The following is a 15,336-nucleotide window of genomic DNA, read 5'->3' on the forward strand; positions in this document are numbered from 1 at the left end:
TGAGGAAATTGAGGTAAGAGCTATTTTTCCTTTAAACATGTCCAAGATCTTACAGGTGACCAAGTGGGATGTGAACTCTCCGAAGCATTCTTTTTTTCACCATTACGATGAGCTAAGCAAGGGAAAACAGCTTGCAAACTGCTGTTGTAATTATTATCGCTGTAGCTGAGCTCGCGTGTGGGTCACGACCCGAGTGAGGGTGGAGGAGGGGTCACTGGGAGCCCGGCCTATTTCAGCCCGGCCAAACCGCTTGGTGACTTGGAGACCGGGCCGAGGCCCCGCCCTCACCTGCTGATCCCACCCGTGAATGGGACAAACAGAGGGCCCTGAGGGGCGGGCCCAGGTGAGGCGAGGGATGGGCGGGGCCTGATGCGTGAGTGGCAGGAGAGGCACGCGGCCGGGGCGGGGCGTGCGCGCGCGGTAGGCTCCGCCCTCCGGGCCTCTCCGCGGATCCAGGCGGGCCCCAGGCTGCAGGGGCGGTGGCGGCGCTGAGCTGGGCGGGCCTGGGCGGGGCGGCCGGGCAGTCGGGGCGGGGCTACACTCGGGCCCCGCGTCCTGCTCCCATGGCCGCCCCCGGCTCCCCGCGCTGCCCCCTTTCCCCCGGGCCGCGCCCCGGGGCCCCGCACTGACGGCCCATGGCGCCGCCCGCCGCCCGCCTCGCCCTGCTCTCCGCCGCGGCGCTCACGCTGGCGGCCCGGCCCGCGCCCAGCCCCGGCCTCGGCCCCGGACCCGGTGAGTGTGAGCGACCCCCGCCGCCCGCCCTGAGCGGAGCGCACTCGAGGGGCGACAAGAGCCGGCCGGCCTGAGGGCCCCCTCCCTCCCACCTCAGGACCTTTCGGGCCCCTTCCCAGGGCCCCTCGGCGACGCCCCTCAGGCTGGGACGGTCCCTCCCTGGGACCTGGGCTCCCCCCAGGCCCGTCATCGACGCCCCCGGGCCGGGTACTGTCCCCCGGCTGCAGGACCCGGTGCTTCTCAGCGACGCCCCTCAGCCCAGGACGCCCCCTTCGCCTTGAGACCTCCAAGGCCCTCCGCGACGCCCCCCGGGCTGGGACATCTCCTCTGTCTTGGGATCCGGGACCCGCTGCCCGAGTCCCTCAGCGACCCCAACCAGGCTGGGACGCCCCCTCTCCCCGGTACCTCCTGGGATCCCATCCCAAGTCCCCAGCGACTCCCCCCCGGGCCGGGGCGACCCCTGCTCCCCGGTACCTCCTGGGATCTCGTCCCAAAATCCCCAGCGACTCCCCGCGGGCCAGGACGCCCCCTGCTTCCCGTTACCTCCTGGGATCCCGTCCCCAAGTCCCCAGCGACCCCTCCCGGGCCGGGACGACCCCTGCTCCCCAGTACCTCCTGGGATCCCGCCCCAAGTCCTTCATCGACGCACCTTGCACTGGGACGGCTCCCCTGCTACAAGAGGCTACATCCCTCTCTGCAAGACCCTCAGCGACATCCCTCCCCCGGGCCAAGGTCCCCTCCCTGAGCCTCACTACGACGCCCCCGCGTCCCCCAGTCCTCTCCTCCCTCCTACACCGGTGGAACCCGGCGCCTCCCCGCACAGAGCAGAGCGGAGGCGGGAGGAGCCGGCGCTCAGCCCCTTTTCCCGAGTCCTCGGCTGCACCCGCTTGGCGGACATTGTAACTTCTGCCTCGCGAGGAACGGGATGGACTTGTTCGCCCTGCTAGAGGCAGGTTAGGGTCCTGGGACGACCTTGTACCCAGACGGACGGGACGTGCCCTCTCTCTCCGCTGGGCCGCTTTGAACTTCCGTATGACTTAGGTGATGGCGCAGCAGGGGGAGAGGAAAAAGGAAGCGGTGATGGGAAACTTTTCCCCTACTGAGCTTAGGGTGCTCTTCCTAAGGGTGCAACGCCGAGCTCCGTGTTTCGGTCACCCCACACCTTAGACAGGTCACTCACTCCCCAGGCCAAGGCCAAGGCCAAGGCCAGGTCTTCCCGAGGGGGGCTCTGGTCCAGGATGAAGCTTGGACTTTGCTTAACTTCCACAGGCAACTTTGTAGCCAAATCCTTTCTGAAGTTGAAGAGAAGGCAAGAGGGCGTTGCATTTCTCTGCAGGTTGTTCGGATGTTGAGCATAGGACATTTGTGAAAGGGATGGGAAGAGTTTATTACCAGTCTGCAGGAGTAAGAAAACCCGCCTCTGGGTTCACCACCCAAAGTCACAGACTGATATTGGAAAGGATGGGATTTTGCTGGTGTAAGAAAACTCAGAGTTGCTTTGTTTACTTATTGGCTTGGATTAGCGAAAAAGCTAGGACTTGGTATTGTCACTTACTGCGTGACTTTGGGCCATGCCTTCAGCTCTCTGAGCCTCAGTTTCCTCATCTGTAAAGACAGGATAACTTTGCAGAGTGTTGTGAATATTAAATGATATACTGTAGGTAACATACCTGCATATAGGAGGGAGTCAATAAACATATTTTAATAATACTTTTATAGGACCTCACAGTTCATCGAGTGCTAGACACCTCATTTACCCTGGGAGTGCTAAGAGCTTTCTGTCTGATTCATTTCTGTAAAAGGCAAAGCTTGGCTTTAAACTGGTAGAACTGGGGTCTCCAAGTGTTGTAAACCTGAGGCTCAGTGAGTGGTTTCTGAGTGATCACTGCCTTTTATGGGACTTCTACAGTATGATCGCTTCTACTGTTGTGAGGAGTGACGGACATTCCGAGAGCCAGGATATGTCAACATAACTGTAACCTAGTAACCCCTTAGCTCCACTTTGCTATCTGTGTGGTCAGGATTTAATGTCCCCTACAAAGAGAGAGGTATGGGTGGAAATAGACTGGTTCCCCTTCTGGAAAGGGCAGAGTAGTAGCTCTGAAAAGCATCAAGTGAGCCAACTCTGCTTAAGTTTGTTGGAAGCTATTCTCTTCCCAGATATCTTTGCTTTTTTAAGATCAAATGCAGCAGCTCTTATGAAGTTTGCACCCCAAATTTTGGTGTACTTTTATTTAGGAGTCTGGGGTAAGGGCAAATAATCATTGTGAAATGATTTGTGATAAGTGGCCCAAGTTCCCAATTCACTGAGCCTTGCCAGCTTGGTGTCTTACCGTCCTGGTAACTCAGTGCTTTGCTTTTTTGACTTTTCCTGCCTAGTTGCAGAAGCAGTTTTAGGGAGATACCACATGGTCTTCACCAACACATCCTGTCTAGATCCTACCCACTAGCTTTTAAAATCTTTTCCAATAAAACACACACACACACACATTTTACTCTGAGGATATGCCAAACTTGCCATTTTATATTTTTTGATACTGTAATTTTCTCTAAAATTTTGTGGATGGAAAAAATTATTTCAATATTTGTATTCTGCGCAATTTTGTAATATTTAAATTACTGGTGGTTTGCATTTTTGAATGCTGACTTTATAAAAACAGTTAGCTCATTCCCCATCAATCCTACTTCTAATTACAATGTGTACCCAACCCCAAATGATCTCCCTTTTCATTCTTCCTCTAAGATTCTCTTCCTTCCTTCACAACTCATAAGAAGGAAAATAGAAGGTAATGGAATCTAGACTTTCCTTCAAGGAGGAGTGCAGCTAGGGCCATGCGGTCTATGGGTTCTCTGTACTGGGTCCCATCTGGAATGTATGGAATTTATGGTCTACTCACTTGGGTGTTTTACTACCTTTAGGGTCTATCAGATGCGCATCAACAGAGCTTCTCCACTCAGGTTATGTTTGCTGTGAATACCTTTTAAAAGTTTATAGATTGATGCTCATTCTCCTCTAACTCCTCATCTGGAATTTGCCCCACTAGCCAGTAGTATGTTTGCCATAAAACCTATGAGTTCAGTTAACAGCTAGAGTTCATACTGTCTACCAATTCTTGGCCCTCTTGGGGACTTCATAAATGCTAATAGAATTATCTGTAAGCAATATAGGGGCTGAAGCAGTGAAGGAGTGAAGGGTGCATACCAGTTACTTGTATGCTCTGAGTATTTTAAGAAACACCATTTCGACGTGGTATCAGAGACCTCTGATATTTTTGTGAAAATATATTTTGGCCCCTAGACAAACTATTTAAATCTTTGAGGCCAGGCGCGGTGGCTTACGCCTGTAATCCCAGCATTTTGGGAGGTCAAGGCAGGTGGATCACCTGAGGTCAGGTGTTCGAGACCAGCCTGGCCAACATAGTGAAACCCCATCTCTACTAAAAATACAAAAAATTAGCCGGGCATGGTGGCGGGCACCTGTAATTCCAGCTACTTGGGAGACTGAGGCAGGAGAATTGCTTGAACCCAGGAGGCGGAGGTTGCAGTGAGTCGAGATCGCACCATTGCACTCCAGCCTGGGCAACAAGAGCAAAACTCTGTTTCAAAATCAATCAATCAATAAAAAATATTTGAGATAGGCAATGAGCCCTTTTATAAATCCTAAAGCAAGAAAGCATTCCTTTTAGGCTCACTACTCATAAACAGAAAGTTGATACACTCAATATAGATATTATTGATACACTCATGGTTTAACATAGTTAGACCAAAAACAATAAATTAGTAAGATGAAATACATTGTTTTAAATAGCTTCACAATATACAGATTAGGGATTTTTGGTGATGGGGAGTATACCATCCTTAATTTAGAATTTTTGAGTATGGAAATGTCAACTGATAATCTAGGTCAGGTATGGGCAAACATTTTTTGTAAAGGGAAGATAGTAAATAATACGAGATTCATGGGACTTACACTATCTCTGTTGCAATTATTCAACTCTGTAGGGCAAAAGCAGCATAGACAAAAGATAAATGAATGGATGTGACTATGTTTCAGTAAAACTTTATGGACACTGAAATTTGAATTTCCTATAATTTATTTATTTATTTATTTATTTATTTATTTATTTATTTATTTTTAGGGACGGAGTCTCACTCTGTCACCCGAGCTGAAGTGCAGTGGCGCAATCTCGGCTCACACCGCAACCTCTGCCTCCCGGGTTCTAGCAGTTCTCCTGCCTCAGCCTCTCAAGTAGCTGGGATAACAGGCGTGCATCACCATGCCTGGCTAGTATTTTATTTTTAGTAGAGATGGACTTTCACCATGTTGCCCAGGCTGGGAATTTCCTATAATTTTTATGTTAAAAAAAATACTGTTCATTTGATTTTTCAAAACTAAAATATTTTTTAAATTATAGATTTTTAAAGTCTTAGCTTGTGGGCCATACAGAAGCAGGCAGCGAGCCAGATTTGGGCCACAGGCTGTGCTTTGCCTAGTTCTGTTCAAAGTCCATGTCTTTTTTTTTTTTTTTTTTTTTTTTTTTTGAGGCGGAGTCTCGCTCTGTCGCCCAGGCTGGAGTGCAGTGGCGCGATCTCGGCTCACTGCAAGCTCCGCCTCCTGGGTTCCCGCCATTCTCCTGCCTCAGCCTCCCGAGTAGCTGGGACTACAGGCGCCGCCACCACGCCCGGCTAATTTTTTTGTATTTTTAGTGGAGACGGGGTTTCATTGTGTTAGCCAGGATGGTCTCGATTTCCTGACCTCGTGATCCGCCCGTCTCGGCCTCCCAAAGTGCTGGGATTACAGGCTTGAGCCACCGCGCCCGGCCTCGAGGTCCATGTCTTCTGATTTTTTTCAGTGTTCACTGGTCTAGAAAAGGTGACAAGGAGGCTTGATTTTGGTGAACGAATGAAACTTTTACCATTTACTGTTAACTAACTTTAAGATACATATGGGAGAAATGGTTAAAATGGTAAATTTTACGTTATTTTTTACCACAATTTTTTAAAAAAGATATGTATGGGGAAAAGTTCATGCACATACATTTGGGTCTTTAATAGGACTTTTAGACCAGGCGCAGTGGCTCACGCCTGTAATCCCAGCAGTTTAGACGACCCAGGTGATTGGATCCCTTGAGTCCAGAAGTTTGAGACCAGCCTAGGCAACATAGTGAGACCCCATCTCTGTGAGACCCCATCTCTACAAAAAATAGACAAAAATTAGCCAGATGTCGTGTAGTCCTAGCTACTCAGGAGGCTGAGGTGGGAGGATCACTTGAGCCTGGGAGGTCAGGGCTGCAGTGAGGTGAGATTGTGCCACTGTACTCCAGTCTGGGCAACAGAGCAAGACCCTGTCTCAAAAAAAAAAAACCTTGAAAATGTCCTAAAGAGAAATTCAGCGTGGTTCAGTGTGCACTACATAAATAGTGCCTGCCTTGGAACTGGCCTATGGTTTGTTCAACTGTGCCTGCAGATGTTGCTTAGAACAAACCGTTGAGAGATCTATTTCTCAGAGGAAAGCCCAGGCAGCAGGTGGCACCAGCCCTGACACAGAAAAACAGCCAGGAAAAAAAAAAAAGAAGAAGAAGAAGAAAACAAACTTCTGTCACTTTCCTAAGCAGTTAATTTTTATTTCCAAGGTTCTGTTGTCATATTTAAAGTCGTTTTAAAAAACAACCATGCGCTTAGCATGGCTGATTATTTTGTTTTAATTAAAACATTTCTGAAAAAACAAAATGAAACATTCAAACATACCAAGTTGATTGTGCTTGTACTGTGGAACAGTTAATGCAAAACACTTGAGAGAGGCCGGAAGTTTGGATCTGTAGCTTTTGCCTGAATGTCTGCCGCCTGAATAAGGACAACATAGGAGGAAGTGAATGTGTCCCTTAGAAAACTACCTGTATAGGTTTTGAAGTGAGATCCAGCACCTCCGATGCCACTTGGCAGGTTACTTTCTGGCCGGCTCACTGTGCAGCCTCGTCGTTGGTGAGAATGATGATTGACATTCCTTCTATATTCAGTTTGACCTTGAGAATCCAGCTGGAACTCGTAAGTATTAGTCTAGGAGGAGCAGTCTGAGGTCACTCTATTTTTCCTCCCTCTCTTATCTTCATAGTCTTCCTCCCAAGATGGCAGTGCTTCCCTCAACCCTCACCTCACCTTCTGAGACTTTGTCTGGATTCATACTGATGAGGGAAAGGAAAGAGGCCATCGTAGAAAAATGTCACATGGGTGTCCATACACCTCACAAACAACTACTTCACAGAAACGTGACTTCTCCTCTTCTAAGGGAATCCCTTCCCCGCTTTTTAAATTCTCTTTCTAGGTAAATACCTCCCTAGCCTGGGGTTGTACCAGTTTAAAGAGGAATGAATGAATTGGGGTTCTAGGGAGCACCTTGGCAGACAAAATGTTTTAGGCCACCTCACACGCAAGGTTGCCTCTCTCCCTGCATTTACACAACAGGGCCGTCTCAGAGCTACCCCTCTGCTGGGCCCAGCTTCTAGCTTCCCTTGCCACGGATTTAATCGCTGGCAAGTAGCCAAAGCATTAAACTTTTATTGTTCAATTTGCCACAAGGGTGGGGCCCTGCTTCTAGTGGGCTGAGGAGGCTGCAGCCGCTTCCAAACCCAAGTGTCACACCACATTAGCAACTGCAGACTTTGAGGGCTGGATTTCTTTCAGTTTGGTTAGATTCTTGGTTAGAACCAGAACAGTATACTCACACTCAAAATTTTAAAGCTAGGAAATAGTAAAAACAGTGTAGGCAACTTTTAAAGATGAATCAGAGTGCTTGTAGTTATCAGCATGTATGATTGACTCTGCATGGTTTCTTCATACCTTCCAAACAGACATATTAGATGGCCATGCATGTGCCTTAGTGTCCTAAAGTTAGATGAAAACATGGCAACCAAGTAGTTTTCTTCTAGACTAGTAGGGACTGCTAACCAATCCCATCACAGTATGTAAATTACTTGCTGCTGTTCAATCTATAAAAATTCATCTTCAAAGAAAATTATTGGGCTGGTAAAAATATTTTTAATAATGACCACAGAAGCCATATTTGTTTTTCTTTGATGTTCTTCCGAAGACCCTTCTGGTTCTAATCAGATTGTTCCCACATAAAATACAGTGGAAATCTACAATAATAAAATCCCTATTCCTATGTCTATGGGGAAATAAACAGGATGGGGACTGTCCTTTTAAGGGGCTTTCCCCTTCCCTTTCCCCAGACTCAAAGCCTCTATTACTGGTGGGTGTTTTGGCATCAGTTAAGGGCCTTCAATCCTTCCCTCCCTCCATGTTTTGCTCTTTCATTAAAGTGTTTCTGTTGTCTAATTATATCCTTTCAATCAAATTAGAGACTGTAGCATCTGGTGAGGGCTGTAACTGCTGCCATCTGCACCTCGTCTATACAGGCCTTTTCAGCTGAGAATCACTCAACTTCCAAATGGCAGGAAGAGATTTGGAAAAAGTTTAGTTGGAGGGGAGATTAACTTAAAAGGAGTGTCTTCAAAGGCTGGGTGCGATGCCCTGCTTGCTGTGATGTGTGCATGGCCATGCAGAGCTTCACTGGCCTGACTCACCAAAGATTCTTCCCTAGCGCTTCTGGCAGATGAAGGGTTTCTGATTGTCTTGGCTGAAATGACTAGGCCTTCTTTGTTAGGGGCTTGGAGGGACCAGGGGCTGAGCTGAGAAAGTCTCCCTTGAGAACAATCTTTAGTTATATGACCACGGGTTAATGGATGTGACACTTTCTGTTTATTTGACCATTTCTTCTAACTCAGTGATTTCAACTGGAGGAGATTTTGCCCCCTACGGACATTTTGCAATAGTTGGATTCATTTTTGGCTCTCACAACTAAAGAGGTACTACTGGCATCTAGCAGGTAGAGGCCAGGGATGCTGCTGCTAAACATCCTAGAATGCACAGGAGAGCCCCCACGCCAAAGAGTTATACAGCCCAAAATGTCAGTAGCGCTGAGGTTGAGAAACCCCGTCCCGATTGTATTATCCTTTTGTTCTTCTTTTTATTGTTAGTTGCCTGCTTAGGAACAATTGATTCTGATGAGCATCTTTTTTCACTCTTTTTTTTGTTTTTTTTTTTTTTGAGACGGAGTATTGCTCTGTCGCCCAGGCTGGAGTGCAGTGGCGCGATCTCGGCTCACTGCAAGCTCCGCCTCCTGGGTTCACGCCATTCTCCTGGCTCAGCCTCCTGAGTAACTGGGACTACAGGCGCCCGCCACCAGGCCCAGCTAATTTTTTGTATTTTTAGTAGAGATAGGGTTTCGCCGTGTTAGCCAGGATGGTCTCGATCTCCTGACCTCGTGATCCGCCCGCCTCGGACTCCCAAAGGGCTGGGATTACAGGCGTGAGCCACCGCGCCCGGCCTTTTTTCACTCTTAAGCAAATTCTTCATTATCCACATCAAACCTCTTTAAGCATTTCTGTTGACAGTGTTTCAGAAACCTTAATGCGGTAAGGGGTCTGTGATTCACTGTCTTTTTATTCTCTCTAGAGTACAGTTGTCAGATACATTACAGGACGCCCAATTAAATTTGAATTTCAGATAAACTCCAAAGAATTTTTAATGATAAGTCTGTTTCATGCAATGTTTAGGAATACTTGTCTTAAAAAATTCTTTGGTGTTTATCTGAAATTCAAATTTCACTGAGAATTCTGTTTTTATTTGTCAAATCTGGCAACCCTAATTGAGCTTCATGGAACACTCCATGAAACTTTAAAGCTTTGACAATCAGAATTAATCTGTTGGCCACTATCTGCTCTTATTCTTATTGCTCCAAGTGACCAGAGATGATAGTTCCATCTATTTATAAATCAGTTTTAAACTGAGCCTTTCCTTCTGCCCTAAACTGTCTCCCTGGCCAGAACTTATGAAACCCATCTCTTGAGTCATATTTTTATGTTGGGACCAATTAACAGGTATTTATCAAATTCCTACTGTGTGCCCAGCATCTCTGATTAGGACTTATCCCTCTGCCAATTGACAGAAGGCTACAACTTTGTTGCTTCGGGTTTTACTTTGAAATGTACTCTAGAGATACATGGTCTACCTGGTGTCAGCTTCCCAGTCAGGAGCTCTTGTATTATTTGTCTATCCCATATCAGCCGAGGGAAGCCGAAAAGCCCAGAGTCTGGCTTCCATGGGGTATTGGCTGCCCTCCAGGACTCCATTATTGGGGAACTTTCTTGCCATCTGACATTAAAAATAGGTCACAGGCATTACTAACAAAACTTGTCTAGAAGCTGGATCATATCAGTTTATCTCCTTTTCGTCTAATTGAGAACTTCAGACAATACGGAAAAAGTTTGCTCAAGCGAGTGAGGCAAGGCATAGATTTGAGCTGGGTGCCTCCTGCTTAAAGCGAACTAAGAATATAAAATTCATATTTATTGTTTTATTTTATTTTATTTTATTTTTTTAGATGGAGTCTCGCTCTGTCACCCAGGCTGGAGTGCAGTGGCACAATCTTGGCTCACTGTAGCCTCTGTCTGCTGGGTTCAAGCAATTCTCATGCCTCAGCTTCCCAAGTAACTGCGACTGCAAGTGTGCACCAACACACCTAGCTAATTTTTGTATTTTCAGCAGAGACGGAGTTTCATTATGTTGGCCAAGCTAGTCTCGAACTCCTGGCCTCAAGTGATCCTCCCGCCTTGGCCTCCCAAAATACTGGGATTACAAGGGTGAGCCACTGTACCCAGCCACCATCCATTTCCTTTAAATAGCAGAGTCCCTGGTTTAAATAGCAAATATTTTATTTTCTTGATTTACATAAACTTATACTTGATTTACATAAACTTTCCTAGAACTTCTCATAGGTATTGCTAGGTAAGTCTTGAGGCTGGGCTAGAGGAATACATTGGTGAGGAAACTAATGCACCCTGAATGTATCTGTAGTGGAGCTTTCCCCTAGCCCCTCATTCACCAGCTTCCCTTTTTCAACAGACATTTTGCCAGGCACCTTCTATGTGGTCTGTAGTTGCTGAGGATACAAAGGTGAGTAAGATGCTCACAAGCTATTGGAAACAGGGCTATGTGCTTCCTGAGCAATTACAGTTCAAGGGAATCAAGTCCTTTAAGAGCTGTGGCAGCAGGTACTGTGTGACTTGTTTCAAAACCCCTGGTTTCTATAGAAGTTAGTGCTACCTATTCTAGACCCTGAGCCTTCAAATAGTTCTCCATCTTTTGTCTTTTTGTTTTCTTTAGAGCTGGCTTATAATGAGCTGAGGTATTGTCCCTCAGCAAGCTGGACTTACAGCTTTAAAACATCTCACGTTTCCCGTATCCTTATATGAAAACTTCTTTTTTTGAGACAAGGTCTCGCTCTGTCACCCAGGCGTGATTACAGCTCACTGAAGACTAGACCTCCCAAGGCTCAAGAGAGACCCTTGCCCCAGCCTCCCGAGTAGCTGGGAGGCACCCTAATTTTTAAAAAATATTTTTTGTAGAGACAGCGTTTCACTATGTTGCCAGGCTATGAAAACTTTCTTTTTTTTTTTTTTTTTTTTTTGAGACGGAGTCTCGCTCTGTCGCCCAGGCTGGAGTGCAGTGGCCAGATCTCAGCTCACTACAAGCTCCGCCTCCCGGGTTTACGCCATTCTCCTGCCTCAGCCTCCCGAGTAGCTGGGACTACAGGCGCCCACCACCTCGCCCGGCTGGTTTTTTGTACTTTTTAGTAGAGACGGGGTTTCACCGGGTTAGCCAGGATGGTCTCGATCTCCTGACCTCGTGATCCGCCCGTCTCGGCCTCCCAAAGTGCTGGGATTACAGGCTTGAGCCACCGCGCCCGGCCTGAAAACTTTCTAGTATGAAATTTTATTTCAAGATTCAGGAAGATATTTATGAATAAATATCTAAGGTAGATTTATTTGTACTCACATATTACATTGAGAGATAGATGCTTTACATCACCAAAGTATAATAGAATATATTCTATTGGTATTAGAAGTAAAATCCATCAAGGTGCTTTGGTTAATAAATGAAATATTTTTCTTAGAGTTCTGCTGAGTCAGTGACTTTTGACTATTTGAATGAATCCATTCTTTAACTGAGGTTTAATCTCTACATATTATAGACCTGAATGTTCCTAGGTTAATGGACTTTTTTTCCTCAAAAAGTATCTTTTGGGCTTCAATTTGATGGTTGTGATACCAGAAAGGGGTCCTGATCTAGACCCCAAAAGGGGGTTCTTGGATCTTGCATAAGAAAGAATTCAGGGGTCCAGCACAGTGGCTCACGCCTGTAATCCCAGCACTTTGGGAGGCGGAGGCGGGCGGATCACCTGAGGTCAGGAGTTTGAGACCAGCCTGGTGAACATGGTGAAACCCTGTCCCTACTAAAAATTCAAAAATTAGCCAAGCATGGTGATGGGCGCCTGTAATCCCAGCTACTAGGGAGGCTGAGGCAGGAGAATCGCTTGAACCTGGGAGGCGGAGGTTGCAGTGAGCCGAGATTGTGCCACTACACTCCAGCCTGGGCCACAGAGTGAGACTCATCTCAAAAAAAAAAAAGAAAGAATTCAGGGCAAGTCCACAGAGTAAAGTAAAAGCTAGTTTATTAGAGAAGTAAATAAACAAAAGAATGGCTACTCCATAGGCAGAGCAGCCCCGAGGGTAGCTAGTTGGCTATTTTTATGGTTATTTCTTAACCATATGCTAAACAAGGGGTGGATTATTCATAAGATTTCCGGGAAAGGGGTGAGGAGTTGCCGGAACTGAGGGTTCCTTTTTTTTAGATCATATAGGGTAACTTCTGGATGTTGCTGTGGTATTTGTAAACTGTCATGGTGCTTGTAGGGGTGACTTTTGGTTTGCTAATATATTATAATTAGTGTGTAATGAGCAGTAGGATGACCAGAGATCACTTTCGTCGCCATCTTGGTTTTGGGGGGTTTTGACTGGCTTCTTTACCACATCCTGTTTTATCAGCAGAGTCTTCGTGACCTGTATCTTGTGCTGACCTATCTCATCCTGTGACTAAGAATGCCTAAATTGGGGATGTAGCCCAGCAGGTTCCAGCCTCATTTTACCCATCTGCTGTTCAAGATGGAGTCGCTCTGACTCAAATGCCCCTATTATATGGGTTTATAATATGGTAAATGATAAATAAAAATTCCTCAACACTAATGCATATTCATGATGACTATTCCTGGCAGAAACACACATGCTCACAGTGACAAGCATGGCATGTTTTCCAGGGGACCCTGCCTGGGTAGGAGTGGAGCATATTCAAGATGAGAGCCAGATGGGAAAAGAGTGGTACCCAAGCCACTGCATTCTGGACTTTCTCTGCCTTGATAATTATTTGTTTTTCGAATTTTTATTTAACAAATAAGGCCCCCTCTCTGAAGCATTTTCATGGTTCTTCTGAATTCAAACATCTGGTCTTATGCTTGCTCTGTAAGTTCAATTTTTCTTGGAATTGTCTTTTAAGTAATTAAATATTTCATCTCTTAGTAGAGATAAATAAGTTGGAGATTCAAATAGAAGAACTCACGTCCCCTTCCAAAAGTATAAATTCTTTAGTTAAAGTATCTTTGAGAGGCATGGCCTTTCCTTCTGTGCTGTTTTTAAGGGCACCGTCTCCTTAAAAGGAAAAGATCTAAAAGGTATTTTCATGAAAAAGCAACTAATACGTAAAACATTGCAGTGATTTTTGTTGTGGTAATTCCACTTTGGGCAAAAGGGCAGCTCGTTCTACGGTCATTTGGCACTGTTAATACATAATCCAAGAACATGATATATGAATATCGATTTTAGATGGCTAACTTTATGGCTGAATTTATTTATAGTTCTTGAAAAAAGGCTAAGGTAGATTAATTTCAAAATAACATGTTGGTAACTATTTTCAAGATGTCCTTTGAAAAATTTTTTATTTTTTATTTGTTCAGGACGCAAATAGAGAAGAGAGTGCAAGGAAGTCCCATGTATCTGTCTCCCGACTCCCACAATTATTAACCATGGCTAATGTTATTTCATCTATACCCTCTTCATTCCCCTTACTACATTACTTTGTAACCAATTTCAGATAGGTCACCTCATCTGTAAACATTTTAGTATGTATCTCTAAATGCTAAGGATTCCCTTCAAAAACATAGTAATAGTACTGTTATTACACCTGGAAAAAAGAATAATTCCTTAATGCCATCAAATATCCAGTCAATGCTCAAATTTTCCTGGTTGTCTTATTAGTATTTTTGACACTTCAGGCAAGATCTAAACAAGGTGTATTTAGATAATGTGAGTCCTAAATCTCTGTTAACCCTTAGATTTCCCCTTTTTTTATTTTCTTGCAATTTACTTGCTGAAGATGTAGTTTCTTTTAAGCAAGAAGAATGCCTAAGTAGGCCGGGCACAATAGCTCTTGCCTGTAATCCTAGCACTTTGGGAGGCAGAGGCAAGTGGAGAGCTTGAGCCCAGGAGTTCGAGATTGGCCTAGACAATGTAGACCCCATATCTACAAAAAATTAAAAAATTAGCCAGGTGTGGTGACACATGCCTATAGTCGCAACTATGTGGGAGGCTGAGATGGGAGGATCACTTGAGCCCGGGAGGTAGAGGCTGCAGTGAGCCATGATTGCTCCACTGCACTCCAGCCTGTGTGACAGAGCAACACCCTGACTTTAAAAAAAAGAAAAAAAAGGGCCTAAGTGCCTCTCAGAGGGAAGGCCCACATGGGAGGTGAGGTTTGTTTGTTTTTTTTAAACCATAGAATTCTTACTTCCATTAGAGAAATATAGAATTAGAGAATTTTAAGCCTGGAAGAGATTTTTAGCCATGAGTCCTTTCCAGTCATATCACCCCAGACTTTTGAACCTGAGTTTCATTTTGTTAGATCTTGAACTTGAAATTGTAGACATTTACAGTGAAGGGACGTTGAGATAATGTGGCTCAACCCTCCTAATTTCACAAATGAGGAAACCAAGGAAGAAACTGAGGCCGAATGACATCTGGGTGGTTTGTTCAAACCACAGTGTTAGCTGCTTCTCTGATATCATTTCCCCTTTATTGCACTGATTCTCCATATGTACTATGTATGTACAGGATTGTTGTTTTTTCTCTAAACTGTCCTCTCTCTATTCTAGATCTGATGACATTCCTCTGTGCAATTGTAGAAATCACTGCTCTTGGAGAGCCATGTTTGAAGATAGGAGTGTGTCCTATCATACCCTCAGTGGTGTTGGGTTGGAAAAGACTGGGAACCCCTGCCTTCCCAGGGCCACAGGCCCCTTTACTACAGGGTTTCACATAACTGAAAGCAGCTTTCCCATAGTGCTTTTGAGTGTCTGAAGGCAAAGGGTAGTCTGCCCAGGAGCTTTGAAGTGGTGCAAATTCCCACTGGGCACCAGTCTGTATTTGAAACCCAACAGGGCAATAGGTGTGCTATGTGAATATTTGACAACACTGTCATTTTGCCCTCTCTCTATATATATGTTTTTTGAGATAGGGTCTCACTCCATCACCCAGGCTAGAGTGCAGTGACATGACCATGGCTCACTGCAGCTTTGACTTCCTGGGCTCCACCTCAGCCTCCCAAATAACTAGGATTATAAGCACATACCACCACACCCAGCACATTTTGAATTTT

General features: G+C 45.6%; 1 protein-coding gene across 4 annotated transcripts in view; it reads left to right on the forward strand.

The window, feature by feature from the left end:
* Nucleotides 1–509: 509 nt before the first annotated feature.
* Nucleotides 510–15,336, forward strand: part of LOC105487277 (kringle containing transmembrane protein 1) — a 143,176-nt gene continuing 128,349 nt past the window's right edge. For 2 of the 4 annotated variants that reach the window (XR_011614047.1, XR_011614048.1), the window contains exon 1: nucleotides 510–732. Coding sequence is in view for 2 of the 4 variants with exons in the window: in XM_071080356.1 (XP_070936457.1) it covers nucleotides 636–732 (97 nt within the window). In the remaining 2 variants the exon portion in view is untranslated. The remainder of the gene's footprint in view (nucleotides 733–15,336) is intronic. The other 2 variants (XM_071080356.1, XM_011750727.2) reach the window with 2 other exon arrangements.

This window comes from Macaca nemestrina, chromosome 15 (assembly GCF_043159975.1).
Source record: "Macaca nemestrina isolate mMacNem1 chromosome 15, mMacNem.hap1, whole genome shotgun sequence".
NCBI classification, from domain to species: domain Eukaryota; kingdom Metazoa; phylum Chordata; class Mammalia; order Primates; family Cercopithecidae; genus Macaca; species Macaca nemestrina.